Genomic DNA, 26844 nt, shown 5'->3' with positions numbered 1-26844 from the left:
TTTCCATTTTCAGAAACAAAATTTAGATATATGTTGTATAAATAAAGGAATTCTGATTAAAAATTCCTGTTTTTATAATTTTCCAGGACGAGTATAATCGACTTATTTTATTTATAAAATCAAACTAAGTGCATCAATACCCAGGAAAAGAGAAGTGTTGGGGAAAACTTCATTTGTTTCTTGGTAGGTATGGCTGAACCTTTTCTTTAGTTTTCCATTTTTCTTGTTCTGAGTTTATATGTTATGTCTATAATATCCCATGACAATTTCAACTTATTTCGATAATTAATTACCACTAAGAATGAAAACATGAAGGCATTCATAGATGATCAGTTACAGATTTTGCATTATTTATGTTACTGTATTTCGGGGTTTTTTAAATCACAATCCAGCGCTATTTCTTTACGTCAATGTTATTCATGCAATTTTGATAAAATAGGAGATGTAATTGAACATTACTTGGATTGGGATAATTAAAATGGGAAAATAACCTGGAAATCTTGTCCAGAATATCGTCAAACCCTGGAGAGTGTTGAGCAGTGGTCTGATACTTACATCATGAAACTTCTTTGTTATATGATTAATTTTCTTTCATGAAGGCTTTTGATATAGATTACTAATATCTTTATATTTGCATTTTTATAGTATGGGTGTTTTGGGTTTTTTTTTAGTTTTTATTTTAAGTTATATGTCATTTTAATACGACAAATACATCTTATTTTAAAATAGGAAGGTCAATTTGAATTTTTGTAGTGAATGGAACAAACAAGGCACATGTTCTTAAAAAAGACTTCACCTAAATACATGGAATTGGTATTGTTTTATTATCAAACAATGATAATGATGCATGATTTACTTTTAATTTGCATTTAATTTTTTTTTAAAGTAGCAGATTGTGCATTCATGATTGCAACAGTGTATTTTTCCTCATGTTTGAAGTTTATCCTGGATCCACTGTAGATGACTCTTGACAATTGTGTACACTCCTGGAGAATTTGGATCACCACAACCTCTTCCCCACGATGTCACTCCCAATACAGTGTATTTACCTAGTAAACACAAGTTTGAAGGTAAATTAAAACAAAATACACTTCAAAGTATTATGTTCTGATGCGACTGAATGTTGTTATCAATAATGGTTGATGTATGTGATGCTTACCCCCGACTTTACAGACAAGAGGCCCTCCACTGTCACCCTGACAACTGTCTATGCCACCTTTCAGGTATCCAGCACAAAACATGCTGGGAGTCAGACGTTTATATACGTTACGACATATATTACGATCAATGATAGGAACTTCTGCATACTTCAATTTGTTTGGAGAACCTGCAACAGCAAATGAAAGGTAAAAATTATAAATATATATGTGCTGGAATCGGCTTTTATTTACGATAACTGTTTTTGTACTACTGTTCCCAATATGTGGGTGTCTATATACGAGTTTTGTACATGTAACTGAACGATACGTTGCCACTTTTTAATGTTTCAAATAGAAATTCAAGATATTTCAAACTGCTGAAAAAGTGATACCCACCTAATGAAGTCGCCCCCCACCCTGATATATAACAGTCCAAGTCCTCAGTGTACGGTGTGTTATCAGAAGGCAGACACGCAGGTTGGACGTACATCCCAGCCATGATTCCTCGACCATCTTTTAGAGTTATCTTAATCAAAGCTATGTCATTGTCATAGGTCTTAGCTGAAAAATAATTGCAAACGTCCCATGCATTTTATATCACAAAAATAGAGATTTTTCTAGCAATGAAATTGTGTAGATGAAAAGTTAGATTTGTTCATTTTTTTTTGATTTATGTGTAAAAATGTAGCTAATCTTTTAAGAAGTAGTACTTACTGTCATAGCCCTCATGCATAAAAATTTCCTCCACCTCAAACTCTTCCTCATCAGAATCAGGCTCTTTGTTGTTCAGGTCTCCAACCCGTATGATAAGATCGGACTTAACTTCACTGAAAAACAAAGAATAGGAACGACCATAATCTTCCTTATTGAGATTATAAACTCGGGGCAGTTTTGAATAACGCAACCGCTTAAAGAACTTAAATTGACATTTTTATCACTTGAAATATTGCTCACTCGTCAACTCTGAACTTACTCATCAAAACAATGGGCAGCACTCAGAATCCAGAACCGGCTAAGGACGATACCGCCACAGTGTTGGGCATCTATTTTTCTGGTTTTTGTTCGATAGATGACTTTTCTGATCGCCACTTGCCATGGAAACATCCCATAATCAGCATTTAATCCTCCAAATATTTTTAAAGGAGGTCCCCAGTCCTCAACCGTTCTTTCACTAGTGTCTCGTTTTCGTCTCGAGTTAATCACATCCTCCATTGGTCGTCTACCACAATCTGAAACAAAAATACGTTTGAGTCATGTTAAATTGTAACATGAGAAACAGAGGATACCTATTTTCACGACACTAAATTCTAACATTAATTTTTACCAGTGGGAAGTTGGTTGATATCATCAGTTGATATCTCATCTGCAGAGTAACATATGACCCCTGCGTCTTCGTTGTGTGCACAGTTGCTCTGGCCCCATCCAGAACTGTCACAGTCCAACAAGGAATCCTCTGTTCCATAACAAGCAACATCATCCAAGTAAATAGGACCTGATCCACGCCCAAACCTTGCATTGGATACTGCCACTCCACTCCTGGGGAAAAGAACAGATAATTTTTCATGAAATTATAAATGTATTATGCATATGTACCGATACATACGATAATGATCATATAACATTTGATATAAACTTTTCTTTAATAGACATAAACCATGTGGAGGCATTTATCTACGATAAATTTGATTCTATTTAATAGAATTTTTAGATAATTTTTATCTTAGATTGATTTACACGATCTATCTACACGTCAGTATACCTGTATCCTAGCATTGTACACACGACCTTGGCATCAAGGTCATCCCAGTCATCATCACACACTGATCCTTTAACTCCGTTGTACTCCAATTCCAAAGTTCCTCGTCCTTCGATTCCCTCAACATTGTTAACCAAGCGAATGATCACTTCATCATCTACTGTTTTGCAAAATGAAATAGTCGAACACTCTCTTACTTTTAATATTATTTTTTTATTTCATCTTAATGTTAACTTTTGTTTGAAAAGGTCAATACCTGATCCCTGACTACTTGTAGTGGTTGCTATTGTGGTGGGAGGGGCGTCACAAATAACCCCAACATCTTCGGGATGCTCACAATTACTGATGCCCCACCCATCGTTTCTGCAATGAGACAAGGATCTCTCTGTACCCTGACATCTGACATTGTCAAGGAGAACCATCCCAGAACCAGGACCAAAATATCCTCCTTCAGTAGCAACGCCTGTCCTGGAAGACAAAATTGTTTATACACAATCTGTTAACTCAATAATAAAATAAATATATGAATGTTGATTGTCTATTTAATGTCATACTCAAAACTCAGTGAAAACATACAGCTTTTACCCAATACATGATTGATTATAGACAGTGTCTGCTGTGCTTCTTTTATACCTGTAACCCATCATACGACACACTACGCCGGCCTCTATATCAGTGAAGTAGTCGTCACACACAGTCCCTGTCACGTCCCCTACAGTTAACATCACCCGCCCTTCACTGGGGGTCTTCCCCTCCACCAGCCTCACTCTCACCTCGGGGGGAGCTGTAGATATGTTACAATTTACCATGTATTTGGTAATTTTTCGCGATGTCATAATTTTCGCAACCTCTTTTAAATCGCAAAAAGTTGAATACGCAGAAATTATATACCGGATCATTTTGTTTGAAGAAACTTTTAAAATCGCAAAAATGACTGACGCAAATTAAAAATGTTACAGATTTTCCTCATTTTCGCAAATTCTGTGACTCGCGAAAAACCCCGGAAATACAGTAATCCTAGTGACACTAAGAGTCAGTCTTCGTGTTATAGATTACAAATACTTTATCAATGTATACATACCAAGGTATCCAAAAGTATATCAAATGATATAAAATAAGTTGAAGATTATTGTAAGATGGTAAAATAATTCATTTCGATTTGATAAAACATTAAAAATATCACAAAGGAATCATATTAAACATGAAAAGGTAATTTTTATGACAAAAAAAACCCCAACTTATTTACCAATCAGGATCCTAATCAAACATTTCGAAATAGGAATGTAAAATGAATATAAAAGAATGAAACGACAAAAAAAATGTATGATTTGCATTGATCGTATTTTAATTTTAAAAAGAAGATAATAAGATACTAAATATATGGAATATAATCTTTCACATTGTAATATTATTTTTGCAGTGTACCGAATTTGGTCTTTTAAATTGTGTTGACCAAACCAAACATACTACATGCATATTGTATTTGAAAAATAAACAGATTGAACAATTTCTCACCAACAGAGTCGTCTTCGCAGTCTACTCCCACGTCTTCATCATGTGTGCAGTCTGAAACCCCCCAGCCTGTGTGATTACAATCCTCGATGTGAGATTCGTTTCCATGACATCCAAGATTATCCAACCAAATAACACCTTTTCCAGGACCATACAATTTAGACGGTTTCCCACTCCTTGAAATTTTTCAAATCCATTATAAATATTTTAATATTTTTCCACTCCTTTAAAAAGTCAATTTTGGTATGTAAGAATATCCAAAGAAGTTTTAATTACCGTACCTGTATCCAAACATTTGACACACAACCGTGGCGTCTTTTTCATCAAAGTCATCGTCACAAATGGATCCCTTTTCTCCCTTATACCAGAGTTGTATGCGGCCTCTACTGGGTACGTCACTGTTAACCAGAGTAATGCTGACTGTAATTAAAAGAGATTGGGGCAGGTTATTAAGTAACACAATTTCACTGCGACTTTTGTTTTCATTCAAATATCATTGTTTCATTGACTTGCCTGTAGATGATTGAGTCGTTGATCTAGGTGTTGTCGTAGTTTGTTTCGTTGTATCATCGAAGACACCTTCGAAAAGTAAATGAAATACGTTTATTTGATTTTTTGAAATACACAAATATTTAAAAAAAAAGAATTTTGCAGATATATGCACAAATCTAGAACGAGAAATGTTTTATATATTTACCTTCACAAATGACGCCTGCATCCTCTGTATGTCCACAGTTATGTTGCCCCCAAGGTCTGCTTGAACACTCTAACAGAGATGTTTCGTTACCACGACACTCAACATCGTCCAGCCAGATGACCCCTGACCCTGCCCCAAAGGTTGCATCGGCCTTGGCCTGACCCCCTCTACAGTACATTTTTTTGTATTGTATAAATAGGGTAAGTTTTCACACTGAATTTTAAAGTTGATATAAAGCTAAATTATATGCTGCATATTATTTGTTAGGATTATTTTTTTATTTTCATTTATAGCCATGTTTACAAATACATGTTTTAAAAAAGCATCAGACTTATATTATATGCACGTTTCCTAAATAACCAGTATGCATATGGAGTCATGTAAGCAATACACATTTAATTTCTATTGTAAGCACGGTAACAAGAAAAAGAAGACCAAATGAAATGTGTTTTTGGGAGTTGATTTTAATCAACTCTCCTATGCAGTTACTCTGACAAACCGAAAGTGAAACAGTGTTTGGACCAAAGCACAAATCATCGCCGCTGACAAGACTTAGTTCTTGAGAATAATATTGATACATTCGAAATAATTTATGCTAAAGCATTGTTTTTCAAGTAAACTTATTTATAAATACTTTGAAAATAGTCAGATTTTAAATGGTACGAACAATTTAGATATTTTTATAGTTGTATGTATTCTTACGCCATAGTTCAATATAGTTTCGTTCAACTCGACCCTCGGCTGTCTCCGTAAATCTCCGACAAGCAGAGAGTCTCTCTTGCTTGTTGGAGATAAACGGCGACAGCCGAGCGTTTGGTTGAACGAGACGAGGGTTCAATTGCTTGGATCCATAAATTTTCCAGAAATTTTTCTATCACTGATACATAGTTTGATTGAATTTATTCTATCTTTAAATTATTATAGGGTTTTATCAACATTCTTGTGTCGAAAAAGTCTGAAAATTCGTATTATAAAAATGTGCGTAATTCAAATACAGATTAGAAACTACCTGTAGTTGTCATGCAAAATAACATATCATTGATTTTCAAATAAATAAACGTCGATAAAATCAACTCCCGTCAGTTCTTCGGTACTTTGATTTAAATGTGAATTTACTGGTATCTATTACCTAAATCCCAACATTTTGCTATAAAGCTAAATTATATGCTGCATATTATGCGTATTTTGTTAGGATTATTTTTTTATTTTCATTTATAGCCATGTTTACAAATACATGTTTTAAAAAAGCATCAGACCTATATTATATGCACGTTTCCTAAAAAACCAGTATGCATATGGAGTCATGTAAGCAATACACATTTAATTTCTATTGTAAGCTAATCAACTCTCCTATGCAGTTACTCTGACAAACCGAAAGTGAAACAGTGTTTGGACCAAAGCACAAATCATCGCCGCTGACAAGACTTAGTTCTTGAGAATAATATTGATAAATTCGTAATAATGTATGCTAAAGCATTGTTTTTCAAGGAAACTTTTTTATAAATACTTTGAAAATAGTCAGATTTTAAATGGTACAAACAATTTAGATATTTTTTGTATACGTGTAGTTGTATGTATTCTTACGCCATAGTTCAATATAGTTTCGTTCAACTCGACCCTCGGCTGTCTCCGTAAATCTCCGACAAGCAGAGAGTCTCTCTTGCTTGTCGGAGATTAACGGCGACAGCCGAGCGTTTGGTTGAACGAGACGAGGGTTCAATTGCTTGGATCCATAAATTTTCCAGAAATTTTTCTATCACTGATACAAAGTTTGATTGAATTTATTCTATCTTTAAATTATTATGGGGTTTTATCAACATTCTTGTGTCGAAAAAGTCTAAAAATTCGTATTATAAAAATGTGCGTAATTCAAATACAGATTAGAAACTACCTGTAGTTGTCATGCAAAATAACATATCATTGATTTTCAAATAAATAAACATCGATAAAATCAACTCCCGTCAGTTCTTCGGTACTTTGATTTTTAATGTGAATTTACTGTTATCTATTACCTAAATCCCAACATTTTGCAGATTATCCTAGCACTGGCGTCAGTCCAGCCATCATCACAGATAGTTCCTCTCATCCCATTCCTGACAATCTCCACTCTTCCACTATATGGAGTCTCTCCGTTTACAAGGTTAACTTGTATATCTACATGTAAGTACCAGTAAATCAGATATAAATCATTTTCATTAAAATACACATATTTCTTCATTCTTTGCATTATTGATTAATTAACGCTATACCACAGCTTTGTTCATCTGAACCATCTCTGCAATGCTCTGTTCCATCACACACTTGCTGAGGAATCAAACATCTCTCATTGTCACATTGAAATTCCTTCTCTGTACATGCTGTATTTAACAAAAGTTATAGTATATTGTCAATCAACCATTGTAATGTGTCTGGGATAAAAAAAAATTTAATTTTTAAAAATCCGTAATATTTCTCATGTACGAGGTTTTAGTCTTTGCTAGATTTTTATAATATATTATCATAAGTTCAACTAAAAAAAGGAAAGCCTCAAGATCTCATAAAAAGGATTTATTTTAAACCTCAATATACTTTTATATATTTTCATGATAATAAACCCAGAAAAGTATCGATATTAATTAACATTTTTACTCGAGAAACGTTATCTTTGAAACCTTTATTAATTCAATTAACTTAGATTATTATTTTATGAGAAATGCATTGGATTCACGAATAATAACACATTATTGTGTAACACTTGTAATCAAATAGATGTTGTAATATATGTCAGATCATTTAACCTTTGGACGGATAGCAAACAACACCGGCCACTTCGTAGCTCCTGCAGTCATGCTCCTTCCAGGGGTTCTTGTTGCATTCCTCCAAGGAGCTCTCGCCTCCAGTACAGTTTACTTCATCCAACAGGAAGTTACTGTTTCCAAGTCCAAATGCCCCAAATCGTTCTGCTTTTTCAGCTCCCCTGTTTTGAAAAAATATCATTATTGACATACATAATGAGAAAAGAAAGGAATTCATCTTTTTAATGCCCCCTCATCCGATTTGTAATGAAATTTCAATGACTGTTTGTCTAGTCATTTTGGATATTGGAGTTCATTAAAACGAGTGGGATAAGATGAACGTAATTTTCAACAAATTATCAAAGGTAAATTAGATATTTCTTTTTTGATACCTTGCAGTGAAACCCTTTTAATTTTTCTTTCGTTAGAATGTTGACAATTTAAACAAATATTAATCATGTGCAAACCCTCTGAGACAATTATCAAATGAAGACTAAATTACAATTTCATATTTTCATATAAGAGCCTACCCTTCGAAGCCTAGCATCCTGCAGACAACTTGTGCATCATTGATGTCCCAGTTGTCATCACAAATCACTCCCCATTCTCCATAGTACTGAAGCTCCACCCTCCCGGAATACTCATTATCCCCATCCACCAGGCGAATTCCCAAAGGTGGAATGGTATTTCCCGCTAAAAATTTACAGATATAACTCGTAATCGCTGAAAATGATTCAATTTACTTTTTTATGAAGTCAGTTGTGTTTCACTCCTTACAAATCAAAATTTCACAAAGATATAAAGTAGAAAAATATTTCTATCAAAACTGCAATTGGACGACGAATTACCACACTCCTCCTCGTCCGAGAGATCTCCGCAATCATCATGAGAATTACAGTGTAGACTCTGGTCAATGCAGTGGCCATTCCTACACCTGAATTTATCAATGCACCCATCTAAAGAAATAAATAAAATAATCAAGTTGAAGGTTTTACATAATGGAATTTTGAAGTAACTAAAACATTTATGCATTTTTATTATCCTTTGCAACTGAAATTTATACAATATAGAATAGACATAAATTGGTGCAGAAAACAGAGATAAAATGAATAAGACGTAGTTATATACGAATCACATACTTATCTGAGACTTCAGTTCATAATAGTCATAGGCAGAAGAGTAATTTCCCCTGCTCGTCACCCTCTCTCTGTTCAGTGAGGATAAAAAGCACTCCCTCTTCCCGATCAAATAGTGGAAAGAGCGACAAATAAATCGGGTGGATTGTGCGCAATATCGTGCACACTGAAAAAAAGAACATATTATAAGGTAAGATCTCCTTAGAAAAATCAGAAATGGGGATCTTTATAATTTACTTTGCTGTCTACACATATATTATGAAAGATTTAATACCAGTTCGAGTGGAATATTTTCGTAGGCTTCTTCTCCTCCCTTTGTAAGAGCAAAATTTTTCTCTTTTGTGTAAAGCGGCAAGGTATACTCTGAAACAAATAAAGAAGTTTGTTCTCAGTAAATGTGTGTAAAGGAAAAGGGTACTAGTACTTGGAATTTATATCCCAAGGACTCACCACAGGTTTCTTCATCTTCATTGAATTGACAGTCCTTTTCTCCATCACACCGAAAGAGTTCTGGAATACATCTGAATTTAAAACGAACATATAGAACAATATTCACGGAACAAGATATTTCTGATGATGTAACTGCTCTCTAAACAACCAAGCTGAGTGCTGCGAGTCAATTTTAATCAGTTTTTATTTTGAGAAAGTGAGGGATTTGAGCTTCTGAATCGACAAACGATAGTATCCTTCGTTGAACACATTTTGCATGAAGAAAACATTAAAAGCAAATCAAATTTTCTTTTAATTGAACGAAGAGTCATTTTCTTGTACTGCACATCTCACAAGAATTGAAGCAATGAGTTTCCCTGCATAGTATAACTTTTCTACAAAATTACACGATTTCCTTCATCTCGTATTAAAAATTTTGTGCAAGGTCCATATGAATCAAATTTGATTTTGATTAGTAAAAGAGTCTGAAATGGTAAGAAGAACGAAATAAATTAGTGATTTCGGGGGAAATTCGAAACAATAACAGGAACTATGGTATTCAGTTTCATTAGAATTGATGAGTAATTAATAATAGGAAATGTAATGTTAATAATGGTTTTATGTAGCACAATTTTGAAACAACTATAAAACACTCATATCGAAAGCAAATATTTACTCGACCCATACTTGTACTTTGGATCAGCCTATGGGCCATTTGTTTTATCAAAATTTTGAAATAATATCATTAAAACGTGTCATTTTTTTGCTTTTTTCACATTATTACATAAAAAGATATTTCTTCATCCCTAGAACTGTTTATATTACTTCACATAGTGGCATGTTCGATAGCATTGGTATTGCTGTAGTTTCTGGACAGAGCGTAGCGTTTTTTAGATTAAAAGATTTTGTCATAATATCAAATAGAACATTTTAAGCATACCACTACTAATTAAGTTACACGAGGAAAGAAATTGTTCATTAATCGAGTAGTATGACTATCCAAGAAAAAGCTCATGCTTGAATCGTATGTAAGATTGTACAATCCTCCAGTGAATACCTTAGTATCTGATATTAATTAGTTTACTCGAAAAAACAGTAGTTTCAATCTCTAAACGTCAGATAAGCAAAATATACAAAAAAAGTTATCAATCATGGGTTTTATATTTAATAACTATAGGATTTAACTAGCACATTAAAAAACAATGAGTTGATAATGCAACATACAATAATACTTACACGTCTGAGGAACTTGAGTGGCAGAAGAAATTGTCGACGGGGCAATCTATCTGTGCCTCGCCTGTTATCAATGTACAATCAAACCCCTTTTTATTACATGCCCCAGAGTTGTAATCAATAAATAAGTGAATGGAAAAGCAGTAAAGCACTCAGTGAGTACATCAGTGTCTTCCCTTTCAGGACCGCTGCCATTAATTATTCATTTTCATCATTTGAATCATCTGTGAACATTAATCCCATGCTGAATCCAGTGCATTGACTCACTGATTTATATGATGTTTGAGTCATTATCATGTCGAGGACACCCAGACCGTTAAATGCTTAATGTGCATTTTATAGTAATTTAAAAAGTACCATTCAAACAAATATTTCTTGACACAACGTATCAAACTAATGTAGAATGCATCTAGCTGTTCTTTACCTCATAATTTAACATCACTTTCTTTTTAAAAATTGAATATATTTTATGCTTTCTATGTTGATTTGTATTAATATGCTTATTAATGGCATTTGATAACACCATATTTTCTCATTATGTATTCTTTTTACTAATTTGAAGGTGAAAATTTGAAAGTCGAACACTGATTTTTTTGCTGTACAATGTTTGTTATCAAGTGAGATACGGTGTATATATTCAATAAGGTAAATGTTAAATATTTAAATAATATATATTTTCACAATCCCATTTTTTTAATTACAGCATGTCTGATCACAGCAAAACCAGAAACGGGACCTCCTTTTTACACCAGCTTATAATGGAGAGAAAATACCTATACTTACTTGTCATGGCGATAGGTTGATCTGTTGTAACAAGTTCAGAACACCGAGGCACTACACAATAGTCAAACTCGTTTCGGTTGGACCTCACCCAACACCATGGTCTGGAGTCGCCATCAGGGTTCCTGCAAAAGTTGTGGTTTCCTAATCCCTGGAACAACAAACTAGTCATTTTATGTATAGACGGCAGTTAGGTTAAAGTAAGAGTTTCGAACCAGATGAACTATAAATAGTAACCTTTTCTGAATCAGATGTTAGGTTCATTCTGCCGGTAGATTTCCAGTTTTGGCAATTGAAACCTTTATCTGTTGTGTTGGCAAACCCTCTATAAAACTTTCCATCATTGATATAGCAGTCTGCAGTGATAGTGAAATTCTCAGATACTTTATATTTTAAAAAAAATGAAAAATGATAAATTTTCTTGTTCTTCAAGCTAAAGGTATTTTTGTACACATGTATGATTATTATATATAAATTAACATTAAAAAAGTAATTCAGCAACCTTTGTTGATGGACACTGTTGCAGTTGTTGTGCTTGAAGATTCACATTTAGATACAGGACAGTATCCGAAACGATCCCGTTCCACGTCCAACCAACACCAGGGACTCTTGCTGTCGTCGGGGTTACGGCACATATTATGGTCTCCTAGGCCCTAAAAACATATATCAGTCAAGACTGAACTTAGTAGATTACCAGCAGATCTTAAGGTGATATGGGACATTTTCGATATTAACACGGATAAAAGTACATGATAAACAAATCACTTTCACCAGTTTAGAATTTTCAAATTTTACAATATACAAAATACGTTTTAATTTTTTGGGAAAGATAAAAATTACAAAAGCCCCAACTGAATTCGAATTCAATACTAAAGATTCGTAGTCGCTTTAACCATTGCACTACGCCGTTGGGTAACAATTTTGAGAAAGAAAATATTTATAATAATTAATAATTTTTATTGTTTATTTCGATAAGGAGTAAGCCACTACATGGAGGTGTCCCATAACTCCCTAAGTGGAATGTGCGGCCATCTTGTACATTTGAGAATAAGAATGTAAACATTTCTTGAACTGGCTTGTTTCTTCCCGAAACTGACCAAAACTGTTGCCAAAAGATATAAAAGCAATAAATATGAGATTCTTCACGTTGTGCTGTATGCAAATTATGCATACAAGAACAGGACAATGCCTTTTAATCACTTTAAAAAAGCTGTCGAACTGTGCAGATAGACTTATTTTGAAGATTTTAAAATCTGAAGAAAAAAATATGAAGGGGGTTTATTGGTGTCCTCTCTACAACAATTTTTGAGAATAAGTTTGAATCTTATACATTAATATTTAACTCTGCCTCAAAATAAGGTACCATCTTTTTTCAGTTTGCATGAGATTTATTTTTAGAACAAGAAAAATTCAGTCTGTACTTAGAACTCCTGTGTCTATGTCGACACATTGACGTTATATTTTCATAGAAAAAAATATAAAAGTCAATTCAAAACAATCCGTGTTGAATCTGATATACATCTCTATACCTATCCCATGTTTGTTTTATGGGGATTTTTTTCCCTGTTCTATAAGTATAAATTGAAGTAAATTCTTTTTAGAAGTGAGGTAGGGGTCCAAAAAAGTGATTGTCTTAAGGTGGTATGGGACACTTCCATGTTGTGACGTTCTATTTATCGAAATAAACAATGAAATCAAGTGTAATTTTATAAATAGCATCATTACCGAAAGTATTTTCAACAGCGTGTCGCAGTGGATCAGAGGATTCTCTACGAACATGTACGTCATGAGTTCAAATCCCAGAGGGGGTACCGGTTTAAAAAGATTTTACCTTTGCAAACAATTTTAACGTATTTTATTGTTAAATATTGTAAAATTTGAAAATTCTAACTGGTGAATTTATTTAAATTATAAAGTACATTAATTCACATTAATATCGACAGATGTCCTATACCACCCTAATTAAAAAAAAAGTATATATCATATTTCAATGAAAATATATCTTCAATGTACCTCCATAGACACAGACAAATATATCTTATGGTTTGGAGGCCCATTTAAATATAGGGTACCTACTTTGGGGAAAAGTTAGAACTTATATAAGCACTCTTAGACGTTTTACTCAACAGATGGTTGTAGAGAGGACACCAATGAACCCCCTGCATATTTTATAAAAAATTTAAATCTTTAAAATAGGTCTGTAGCTGCGAAATTCGACAGCTGTTCTAAGTGATTAAAAAGGCATTGTCCTTTTCTTGTATGCATACCTTTCAAACAAAATGACATGTAGGACTTCATATTTATTGCTTGTATTTTTTGGCAACATTTTAGGCCAGTTTTGGGTAGAAACAAGCCAGTTCCATAAATGTTTACATTCTTATCCTCAAATGTACAAGATGCCGCACATCCCCCATAAGGTAGTACGGGGCACCCCCATGTTGTGACGTATTGTTCATCAAAATAAACAATAGAATAAGGCCTAATTATATAAGTCGTTTCTGTCCAAATATTGTAAGCTACATGTAACGGCGTAGTGTAGTGGGTTAGAGGACTTACTACGAATGAGTACGTCATGAGTTCGAACTCCTCTGGAGTTTTTACAATTTTGGCTCCAAATATATTTAAAAGCTTTTTGGGTTAAATATTGTAAAATTTGAAAATTCTAAACCGGTCAAAGTATTTCAATTATAATGTATTTTAATCCACATTAATATCGACAATTGTTCGATACCACCTTAAAGATCTTGTTACAACCTTAGATCAGTAATATAACTAGACACGATCTCGTTGCGAGCAACGAATGGGTCTTCCGTCCGATTTTTGAATAGATTAGATTAAACTTATCACTTCAAAGATAAAATCGTAGATCTAAGCGAAAAATAGTAAAAAAAAAAATTGCGGCAATCGGGGCTTGAACCCGGGTTACCTGGGCCATGTCCACGACTCTATCGACTGAGCTACTCAGACTCTCGCTTCAGAAATTTGACGCTTAATTTGTCGAGAATGCCTGCGAGCAACAAGTGGGTCTTTTGTTTGATTTTGAATTGATAGGGTTCAATTAAACTGTTGACATTTGGTACGATTTACTATCATATTAACTTCCTTTTCAACTAATTTTTCAACCTACACTGCGAAATGCAGATTTCCGGAAAATGTCATTTTTAAACGTCAATATCTCCGCAATGCGTTGTCCGATTTTAAAACGGTTTTTAGTTTTGTATTCAGTACAAAAATGTCAACAAAATGCATATGCTTTAAAATTCCAAAAATCGAAATATTAGAATCACTTCCAGTGACGACCGGAAATGACGGACGACCTGCTCATATTAAAATTTGATAAGTTTAAAACATTATCTGATGGAAAAAATTGTAGATTATTTGATTTAAAAAAATTTTAAAACACAATTTTCCAAAAATGCTGTTTGAGCGGACCGGAAGTGACGGACGATCGTAGTTTTACCTGATCGGCCCTAGAAATTCAAAAATCTATCATTCATGAAACTTTCAATTTTCTATCTTTAATCGTTTTTGCGAAAAAGGGAGGACAAGATCACTTTTTACAAAAAGAAAAACGAATATAACGGCCGACCGGAAGTGACGTCATAAAAAAAATGAACATGATAAAAGACCTTGATATTTTGTATTATTCGTGAAATTTTCATAAAAATCCATTGTAGCTTATTTGAGATATTAGAGTTTTAAGAAAAATGTTAAGAAAAAAAAGAATAATAATAGTGAAAAATAGAGAAAAAGAAACCTAACAAAAACAATAGGGTCTTCCGTTGGAAACGGAAGACCCTAACTAGGCATTAAAGGTCGTGCTTTTGATCAAAGTCAGTTTTTCCGTTTTTGATGTTTACAATGCTTCAGTAAGGCTTTTCTATTAGTCAACCAAAATTTGAGGGTTATAAACGAGATACAGAGTTCACAATTAAAATTCTTTATTAATAGGTTGCAGGATTGTAAATTTGCACTAGCGTTTGCATAGGATAATATTTTATACAATGCAGCCTGTCTCCCTTAAATATATTCTTACTAAAATAGGAGGGAATGTATTTGATACTTCCTGTCCGTTTCCATAAAATGTATTATTTTTCAAACTTTTTTTTAACTCTACCTGAACATAACTTTAACATATACAGGTTTATCGGCAGCTGTATAGCATGCCAATGTTTACAAATGATAAACAATACCAATTCATGCGCCGAATCAACACCTTTGCTATGTCATAGCACTTTTTTCTCTTCTATACACTATATATCTCTTTTAACTGTCTTCTGCAGGGGTAAAGTATTATTAAATAATCCTAATGGACAACAAAGCACTTAAAGAAAACAAGTTAAAAATACTATCAGTAAACTGCCAAGGGCTTAATGACTTCCATAAGAGGAAAGATGTTTTCAGAAATCTTAAAATTAAAAACCACAATATTTATTTCTTGCAAGATACACATTTTAGTGAAAAAGATGAAATGTTGATACAATCTCAATGGGGAACTAAATCTTTCTTTAACTCATTCAGAACAAACTCTAGAGGGGTGGCAATTCTTTTAAATAACAATTTTGAATGTAAAGTACATAACATAGATAAAGATGATAGTGGTAATTATCTTATATTAGACACTACTGTTGAAAATATGCACCTTTTACTGGTAAATATATATGGCCCAAATTCAGATACACCAAATTTTTACTCAGAATTAAAGAATAAAATTGACTCTTATCTTAATACACAACATATTATAATTGGAGGTGATTTCAATTTAGTAATGAATAAAGACTTAGACTCTATGAATTATAAACATCTGAATAACCCAAAAGCAAGAATAGAAGTTTTGAAATTAATGGAGACATTTAATCTTGTGGACATATTTCGGGAAAATAATGCAAATTTAAAAAGATACACATGGAGAAGGAAAAGTCCTATAAAACAAGCCAGATTAGATTTTTTTCCTTATATCTGACACTCTAACAAATAGAGTACCACATGTTAAATTTGAAAATAGCTATCGTTCAGATCATTCCCCAGTAATTCTTGAATTTAAAGTAAATGAATTTATGAATGGGAAATGCTTTTGGAAATTCAACAATTCCCTATTAGTTGATACAATACATATTAACTCTATAAAAAAAATAATTAGGGAAGTAAAAAGACAATATGTTTGTCCTATATACAATATAGATAATTTAGATAATATAAGAAATGAAGATATCCAATTTATAATTGATGATCAACTTTTTATAGATATTCTTCTTACTGAAATAAGGGGTAAATCCATTTCATACTCTGCTTTTAAGAAAAAAAAATCCAATGAAAGAGAAAAGGAATTAGAAAATGAGATTACATGTCTTGAGCAGAACTTCACGGAAAACTCCTTAGATTTATTATCAAACAAACAAGATGAGCTTCTCAACATAAGAAAAAATAAATTAAAAGGTCAATGTATCAGGTCAAAGTCTAAATGGATTGACGAGGGAGAAAAGCCGTCCAAATATTTCATTAACCTAGAGACTAGGAACTACATAAGTAAACAAATACCAAATATTGAAAAAGATGATGGGTCGGTTATTTTCGATCAAATGAAAATATTAAAAGAAACTAAATCTTTTTATGAACACTTGTATAAGAAAAGAGAAATTATAAATGAAGAAAGTTTCCATGAAAAGTTAAATAAAATTAAGTGTCCTAAACTTAATAGAGAAGAGTCAAATACCCTTGAAGGTCCTTTAACTGATACAGAAATTCTGAATTTCCTTAAGAAAATGAAAAATGAAAAAAGTCCTGGCCCTGATGGTTTTACAAGTGAGTTCTTTAAATTCTTCTGGAGAGACTTAGGAATATTTATCACAAGAGCAATTAACCACTCTTTTCAAATAGGAAACTTTTCAGAAATAAATAAACTAGGTGTTATTACATGCATTCCCAAATCTGGAAAACCTAAACAATTTCTGAAAAATTGGCGTCCCATTACTTTACTAAATGTTATTTACAAGCTAGCTTCAGGAAGCTTAGCTGAACGCATGAAAACTATTCTAGATAAATTGATAAATAATGATCAGACTGGATTTTTGAAGGGAAGATTTATTGGGGAAAATATAAGACTTATATATGACCTTATGTATTATACAGAGCATTACAACATACCCGGCCTTTTAATGTTAATTGATATCGAAAAGGCTTTTGACACCATCTCATGGAGTTTTATCTCAAAAACACTAGACTTTTTTAATTTTGGACCCTCCTTCAAAAATTGGATAAAAACATTCTATAACGGAATTAAGGCATGTGTGATTCAAAATGGTATAATTTCAGAATACTTTTATCCAGAAAGGGGCTGTAGACAAGGTGACCCAATATCTCCATATCTCTTTCTTCTCTGCGCTGAGATTTTAGGAATATTAATAAGAAATGAAAAAGACATCAAAGGTATAATTATTGATGGAGAAGAATACAAAATATCTCAATATGCAGACGACACATCAATTATAATGGATGGTACACCACAATCATATGATGGCATTCTTAGGGTTTTAGACTTTTTCGCACAAGTATCAGGCTTAAAAATAAATTTTACAAAAACAAAAATGGTTTGGATTGGTAGCAAAAAATTTTCAAAGGATGTATTTCATCATTCACGATGGAAACTTAGTTGAAACAATTTAAATTTTGAGCTTCTAGGTATCAAATTTTCAGTTAAATTAGATGAAATGGAAGAATTAAATTATTTACCAAAATTGTCTGAAATTAGAAGATTGATAAATCAGTGGAAGTTAAGAAAATTAACACCAATTGGTCGAATTACGATAATCAAGACACTAATAATACCAAAGCTAAATCATTTGATACTAGCATTACCCAACCCAAAAACTGAATACCTAAAAACTTTTGAACATGATATTTTTCATTTCCTATGGGGCTGTAAAGTTCATAAAGTAAAGAAAAGTACAATTATACAAGATTATAATCATGGGGGTCTCAAAATGGTTGATTATGGAAATTTTATCACAGCACTCAAAGCTACTTGGATGAGAAGGCTAATTAAAACTGATACAAAATGGGTAAAGCTTTTAGAATCAATTTTGAAAATTAGTATCTCTGAAATATGGAGAAATGGTCCTAATTATTCGTACCTTCTATGTAAAAAATTAGAAAATTCTTTTTGGAAAGAAGTGCTCCTCAGCTGGTTAAAAATAATTGAACAAACGCCACTTAGTAGACCCCAAATTATAAATGATAATATATGGCACAATCCCCAAATCACCATAGACAATAAATCAATATTTATCAAAAGTTATGTTAATAAAGGATTTATTTTTGTTAGTGATCTGCTTAATATAGATGGAACATTTAGAAACTTTGATGAATTGAAACACATTAATCCAAAGACAAATTTCATAGAGTATGCAAGTTTAAGAACTGCAGTTACAACCAGACTACATACACAAGATATACACTTACCAAACCTACAGAACACATTACAATATGGACCAATTGTCCCTAATCATATTCTATTGTTTATTAATACTTGTAAAGGTTGTAAACCCATGTACAACATACTATTAGACAAAAAAAGAGAAATATGTACATCGATATCAAAATGGAGAGAAAAGGGTTATAACTATTCACAAACTTCTTGGAGTAGAATTTTTGAACTCCCTTTTAAGTGTACACAGGAATCAAAACTACATTGGCTGCAATATCAAATACTTCATAGGATTGTCCCTACAAATAAATATCTTTTTAATATAAAAAAAGCAGAATCTGCTGTTTGCACCTTTTGTAAAAAAGATGAAGAAAGTATTGGTCATTTATTTTATGAATGTAATATAGTAAAAGAATTGTGGTGTGATGTTGAAGAGTGGATTTTTACACAGTTTGAAATCTCGATTACATCTGATATTCAATCAGTTCTTTTTGGAAAATACAAAAATAAAGAAAGTTATAAATTTTTTAACCTGATAGCTCTTATTGTGAAGCAATATATTTTTTCATGTAAATATAAAAGTAATCCGACACCAAATATACATGCCTTGAAAAAGGTCATAACAGAAAGAATCTTAACTGAAAAATATTTGCTGTTGAAAAGATGTAATTATAAGGAATACGAAAGCCACTGGCAGAATATCTGTGAAAAATTGTAGTTATAGAGATAAGTTTGTTTTTTTTGATCGATGTGAACCCTCATATCATTTCATTTGTTTCCAGTATAGCATAGTCTATACTTGTATTGTAATCCACCTGCATAATCTCTATCTCTCTCTCTCTCTCTCTCTCAAAATCAGCTTCACTTCATATGAAATATACAAAACTGTACTATTAAGTAGAAATAGTATAAAGACTATGTAATATGTTTATAAAAATGTTACAATCAGTATTATGTTACATATGTACATGTGTTGTGAAATGAAAAACCCAATAAAAAAAAAAAAAAAAAAAAAAAAAAAAAAAAATTCTTTATTATGTAACCAAAGCTCAGGTTATGATTTTGTTTACATTTTGAACGTTGAAAAGAAAATACCAGGTCCCATTATCACCAATATTTTCAAATCACTTAGATAAGTCCTCAACTCAAATCTTGAAGGAAAAGTTCATAAATTTGAGGTAAATACTCAGACTTGAAACTAATTAATGCCTTGAGAAAAGTTGACGACGCTAGGGACAGGTTAAGACAAATCAAAGTACCGAAGAACTGATGGGAGTTGATTTAATCGATGGTTATTTATTTTAAAATCAATGATATGTTATTTTGCATGATAAGTACAGGTAGTTTATAATCTGTATTTGAATTACGCACATTTTCATAATATGAATGTTCGGACTTTTTTGACACAAGAATGTTGATAAACCCCATATGAATCATGTTATGTAATATTTAAAGATAGAATAAATTCAATCAAACAATGTTTTAGTGATACAAATATTTGTGGAAAATTTATGGATCCAAACAATATTGAACTCTCGTCTCGTTCAACCAAACGCTCGGCTGTCGCCGTTAATCTCCGACAAGCAAGAGAGACTCTCTGCTTGTCGGAGATACACGGAGACAGCCGATCGTCGAGTTGAACGAGATTGAACTCTGGCGTAAGAATACATACAACTACAAAACATATCTAAATTGTTCGTACCATTTAAAATCTGACTATTTTCAAGGTATTTATAAATATGTTTCCTTGAAAAACAATGCTTTAGCATACATTATTTCGGATTTATCAATTATTTTCAAGAACTAATTCTTGTCAGCGGCGATGATTTGTGCTTTGGTCCAAACACTTTTTCACTTTCGGTTTGTCAGAGTAACTGCATAGGAGAGTTGATTAAAATCAACTCCCAAAAATGAATGTGACAAACACTTGGAAATGTTTATTTAAAAAATGAATCATCAGATAAAAAAAATTTAGTTTGAAAACGAATTTTTGCTAGTATTATGGACCAATGTAAAGAAAATCATGACCCCAATCTTGTTTATACAGTAAAGGATAATGAGCTCTGTATCTTGTTTATAATTCTATGAATGACACATTTTGTTTGATCATTAGTAATGCATTATCAAAGCATTGTTAGCAGTAAAAATATAGAAACTGACCAAATCGTGACCATGCCTCTGTAAGATCAATGTCAGACATATACTATTTTTATTACAATATCATGATCTAAAAATACATACGGAAGGGGAATGCCAAACCGTGCTTCCATTGTTGTCAGTATTCAATACTTAATAATTTAATGTTTGAAAAATTCATTAAATGTGTGTATTCATGAAAACCCTTAATTTCATATTTTACAAATACACTACGTCTTATATATTTCCATTATATAAAGCATTCGTGTATATATTGAGTAGATTATGACATTATTGACCATAAACCCCATTTTCTGAAGTATTTTTGCATCGTGACGATGTTATTCTTGTCTTTAATTACTTTCTGTTTATACCTTTCCAGGATGAGTGACGTCATTGATACTAGCTGATTTTGACCATCTTTGGCAGGGGGATCCTATAGTTGTTTCTGATATACTCCCTCTATATAACTCACCATTCCCAGTATAACAATCTAGTTTTTTAGATAGAGAGAACGATACAAATAATAAAGTATTATCAAATTTGAGGCAAAAGACAAGAAGATAAATTTTGAGAGGGTGAAAAGTGATTATAAGAGAGAAAAATAACCATAGTAATATTTGAACCTTTGTTGATGGACACTGTTGCAGTTGTGCTAGAAGATTCACATTTAGATACAGAACAGTATCCAAACCGATCACGTTCCACGTCCACCCAACACCAGGGACCTTTGCCGTCGTCAGGGTTACGGCACATATTGTGATCTCCTAGACCCTAAAACATATATCATCAGAGAGTGATAGTGATTGTCAAATCAATATTTTATCAATAAAGGATTCAATTTATTGCTTAAAAACCATGTAATATTCAAGTTAAGCTTTATGGTCAATTAAATGTTATTTCAACTTCTCCACTGTATATACTGGCATGATCTGTTAAAACGCTGATTATTTATTATGAAAAGAAAACAGGGATGTTGTTGTCTGTTATTGAATATGGAATAATAATTTGACTTTGAAAAATAATACAAATAACTTATTGCAGAATATGCGAATAACAGAATTCTTGAACGTCTCTAAATGATAACATTATATTTAGGCTCACTCTATCATTTTTGAGAGTCTAGATAAAACCAATAGTTAAAAATTCAAGTGAAAAGTTTCTTGGGTATCCTTGTGATGTTCTGTTTTGGGTTTTTTTTTTTATTATACCTTTCCAGGATGTGTGTCGTCATTAATGGAGGCTGATTTTGACCATTTCTGACAGGGAGTTCCCAAAGTTGTTTCTGCTACTCTTCCTCTGTAGGACTCGCCGTTTCCAGTAAAACACTCTAGTGAAAAGTTATAGCTTTCAACATTACTTTCAATTCAGATATATAGAAAGGGAGAGATGCAATAAGACTCTGTTAAGAAACAATACTAACGAATAACAGAGGCATGACGAAGAACCGAGAAATGGCTATCTCAGTTCAGGAAGGGGGAATTGATAAAACGCAATACAAGAGTGGAGAGCTTGTCAAAAGTTCACGGAGATGAAAAAATTAAAGAAAATTAAATTTCATGACAAAAAAAGTGTTTTCAAGAATTTTTTTTAAATTCTGGCATGGAGAATGTGAAAGGCAGACTTCGGAGAAAGGTTATCAAGACAAAATGGCAACAGTAAAAGAAACTTGCCCTCGGCCTGTCTTAGAGCTGGCTGGTCCCCTTTTTGCAGTGGCTTTTCACAGATGAACCCAAACCTGTATTTGTTATTTGTTTTGCACTTAATGTCATCGAAGAAGTAGTACTGGACTGACAATGCTGAACCATTGGGGTGTAGATACTGACTGGCTAGGCCAACACAGTATTCCCCTCTCATTTTGGAGGGTTGTCTGCTGTAATTTGTCGGCTGCCAACCTTAATGTATAGAACATTGATACAGGTTTTCAAGTTTCATTTACTGACAACTCAGCTACAAAGAAACATTTTATATTAATTAATCGAAACACTGCTTTTCAAATGCTTCATGCTTCTTTCGAATAAGATTTGCACCTTAAGATGAAAGAGAATATATTTTGAACATAATCATTGCTAATGTTGAAGTTTCAATACTTCATTGTTAAAAAAGATACTAAAGGTTAAGACACTGGATCAAATATTATCAAGAGAAGCCTCTCTTCTTTGCATCAAGTTAATAACACATTCATCTGTATTGAAACATTGTTGCAAGGTAATAAATTAAGTGGAATACACCTTGAAGGAAATCTTATAAAAGGTAGTAGGATCCAATTATTCTTTGTTTATTCTCTACAATTCATCAGATTGTTTGATTGCAAGCAACAAGGGCTAGAATTGCCCTACCTGGAAAGAACGCGCTGTAAGCCATGTCAGATTTGATTGTTTGTAGAGATGGTTTCCTGTTGTTCCTTTTCCTCTGTGTATTCTTTGATTCCTTTTGAATGCGTATAGACTTTTCCCAATACCATTTTGATTTTTTGCGTCTTCCTCCAATCATCCAAATGTCAGTACCTGGAAAGATGATTGTTATTTATTGTTTCTTTGTCTTAAGCTGGATCTTTCAAAGTTATTTGCAAATGTCTCGTTTCATATCTGATTTATAACATATACTTTATCTTAGATCTTTTTAAAGAAACAGTGTTTTAAATGTTTTGTTAAAAATGAACAAATAATTGATATATAACCCCCAAATATGTGTCAAGATTAGGAAAATAAATCTAAGTAACTGTTCTCAAAAGTATAATTTAAGAAAACAAACCCACCGAAAGTCCAATTTATATTTTGTCCTAAAGTTTAAAACTCATTCAGTTAAAATCATAGTTATTTAAGTTCCCTTCTTGTATTTTTAATAAAATAAGAAACAGAGGCATATTAACAGGGTTGAATTCAGGTTAAAATAGATTTTAAGGATGTTTTGTAATACATAAAAATGAAGTTCAGTCTAAAATTCATAATCCGATTGATAATAAACCAAGAATTAATGATGTTTTAAAGATTTACAGAAAACCAGTTATATACTAGCCACTACAGCCTATTAGTAAGTGTATTATAGACTAACTAGTAATTCATATAATATAATTCAAGGACTCAGATGTTAAGTGCAATAAAAAAAAAATTCTAAAAGGTATTTTTGACAAAGCAAAACGATATAAACTTTACCATCATCAACTGTGTACAGAAGAAAGGAAAGAAAATTGTGTTCTGTCATGGTCTCTATGTTGGTCAGATGACCTCCTTCCTTAGCACACATCTTTCTGGATTTTTGATAGTTTTTGGCAGATGTGTGCAGCTTGTAGCAGCCCTCTGGTCCAGCTATCCAGCCCTTGTCACACCCTGTTTTGTTATATACATTTTATTCCACAACAGCAGAAAACTCCAAAAGACTTTAGAGAAATGCGACATGGGAATAAAATTTTTGCTTAACAGATACACTAATGAATTCATTTCATTGTCAAACTTCTGTACCTAAGAATGCCAATATATTATAACCTGTGTTTTCTTTGCAGAGAATAGATACAAATTCATGAACGGAGCAGTCATGGTTGATTGTGTAGGGACATGATAAAAATTCCCGCTCTTCTCCAGTACAGCTGACTTCATCCATTAGTATGTCTGTGGACTTCCAAGATCCCAATCCAAAGAAGGACTCGTCATATATTCTCTCGGCACCCCTAGAAATAATTCAATATATTTAAGGTTATAAGCTTTTGTCGTTTAGAATACTAGTATATGTAATTCAACAACCCGAATACTAATTTCTTTTAATATTTACAGGTAAACAGTTTTAGTGCTTTAAGCAATTTTAATACCAGTGTGTACAATGACGTAAAAAAGAAAAAAAATACAAAGAGAAGCAACCATTTTCATGAGCACTATATATACACTCTTTCATGGTGCAGAGACCATGATATTATCATGTCCTCAATTACTTCTCTCAAATAATATGATTTCAGATGATCATATAACAAAATATAATTGGAAACAAATCTGTAATATGTCTTGCCTGATGTAGCCCATTTGTTTACAGGCCACGTTACCATCGACGATGTCCATACTATCATCGCAAACTGGTCCCCATTTCCCACCTCTATGGACCTCAAGACGACCGCCATTGTATAACGTTTGGTTGCCATGGTTACCGAACCTTGATGAATTAAAGTTAGAGTTTATTTAATTGCGTTTGATTTGTTGAATGTCTTCATCGGTTGTTTTCGGGTGGTTCTGTTAAAAAAAATATTTTACCTGAGTCTTTGTTTTGTTGCAGGTGCCGTCACATTGAGTTCGGCTGTAGACAGGCTTGATTTTCCTGCGTTATCAGCTTTCCTGCTCTTGAATTTACTTTTTCCGCTCTTAACATTCCTTCTCTGAATTAAGTAGATATTAGATTAGAAAGGATTTCTAGTACTTGGGTCCTATCCTCAATTTACAGCCGAGGTTGCTAGTACTTTATCCCATCCACAATTTACAACGGGGAAACCATCGGAAATTCGAAGCTTTGTCATATGTGCAAAGGCACGTAGCATCAGGGGGTAGGGAGCCAGGGTGTGCCCCCCCCCCCCACACATTTTCTCGCACCAAATGATTTTCTTAAATTTACATAGTAAAAATTGATTTACCCTGAATAGAAATGAGAGAAATCAAAGTTATACTTTATAGATCTACGCCAGCCCCCCCCCCCCCCCCCCCCCCCCCCCCCCCCCCCCCCCCAAGGATTAGGATTTTGAAGATTTAGGGAAACTGCCTTTTCCCTTTTTTTTTGCTTGTCAAGATTTTTTGGATGAGTCTGCCCCCCCCCCCCCCCCACACTTTCAAAATCGATGCTACGTGCCTGTATGTGCAAGTCATATAGGTCATTGAATAGTTACTTAATTTCATATTATCTTATTCTAAGAATGAAAGACTTTGAACAAATTATCGATAATTGATCATTCCTTCTTTTTTCTTTGTGTTTAGCTAAACAATTCCATGTTTTTATTCCAAACTTCTCACAAAGCATTAAAACTGTGTAGTTTATTTGATTGATTTAAAAGACCCAATACGATGCGATGATAGAATTTTATAATGCAATTATCAATTTCGAAATTGATAAATTAGAGAACCGCATAAGAAGTTACCTCGTATCCTGCACAAATCCCGTCCCCTAGCAGCGAGTAGATGAGGAGAACAGATAGAGTAGTTAGTCTCATGCTTCTCTGTAGGTCAGGGCGACGCTAGTGTTTATTTTATAGTTTGTTGTTACAACATCCTCGGATTATGGACACTCCAAACTACTTAACCAACGCGTGTTTATCATATTTTGACTAATAACCATCACTTTGCCAATTTTAAGAGAGAGAGAGAGAGAGAGACAGACAGACAGACAGACAGACAGACAGAGAGAGAGAGAGAAGAGTCTAACAATATTATGCAATATTCCCACCTTCCCGAGTTCATTTAGTTCATAGAGCATTAAACCGATTATTGGGATTTTCATTCTTAATAAGCTAAATCCATGCTTCTATATCGCATAAAACCTCTCATGCATATATTTTACAAAGATGGATAGGTGACTTAGAAAAACTAATGGCAAATCAAATCCCGCGTGTAATCGAAGTTCAGCTTCTTTTCGCGAAGGACGTCCAAAAAATCTTTATTTGGACGCATATTACAGTAAATTAAGGGAAGGACCATATTTACATAATGCTCATTTATGCTAAAATACGCAACTTAGGCAGTGAATGTAAAAGACATCTGGAAATAGAATTTGTTATCTTATGAATCTTATCTGGCTAAGATGATTTTTGTTAGAGGACAACCAGAATAGAGATGAATAATGATTTTACAATAGCATTTT

At 33.0% G+C, this 26844-nt stretch overlaps 1 protein-coding gene across 2 annotated transcripts; it reads right to left on the bottom strand.

The window, feature by feature from the left end:
- Nucleotides 1-801: 801 nt before the first annotated feature.
- LOC128167520 (uncharacterized) lies at nt 802-26279 on the bottom strand. 2 transcript variants are annotated; one of them, XM_052833285.1, is made up of 35 exons: nt 26126-26279; nt 25254-25375; nt 25015-25155; nt 24501-24682; nt 24171-24344; nt 23355-23522; nt 22689-22910; nt 22227-22345; nt 21642-21789; nt 21390-21508; nt 11959-12109; nt 11694-11812; nt 11460-11607; nt 10680-10740; nt 9465-9535; nt 9289-9377; nt 9018-9180; nt 8727-8834; nt 8409-8571; nt 7882-8060; nt 7354-7461; nt 7117-7258; nt 5105-5271; nt 4917-4986; nt 4689-4823; nt 4411-4583; nt 3529-3679; nt 3152-3363; nt 2899-3055; nt 2464-2675; nt 2113-2368; nt 1854-1966; nt 1536-1700; nt 1160-1327; nt 802-1049 (listed from the first exon to the last, which is right to left on the bottom strand). In XM_052833285.1, exons 1-35 carry the CDS (start codon nt 26195-26197, stop codon nt 928-930), a joined length of 5070 nt encoding a protein of 1689 aa, XP_052689245.1. In that variant the 5' UTR covers nt 26198-26279; the 3' UTR covers nt 802-927. The 2 variants fall into 2 exon arrangements, with proteins under 2 accessions (XP_052689245.1, XP_052689246.1); XM_052833286.1 differs by having other exon boundaries at nt 2899-3052.
- Between the last annotated feature and the right edge of the window lie 565 nt (nt 26280-26844).

This window comes from Crassostrea angulata, chromosome 10 (assembly GCF_025612915.1).
Source record: "Crassostrea angulata isolate pt1a10 chromosome 10, ASM2561291v2, whole genome shotgun sequence".
Classification (NCBI taxonomy): Eukaryota; Metazoa; Mollusca; class Bivalvia; order Ostreida; family Ostreidae; genus Magallana; species Magallana angulata.
This window is presented reverse-complemented; position numbering and strand designations above follow the sequence as displayed.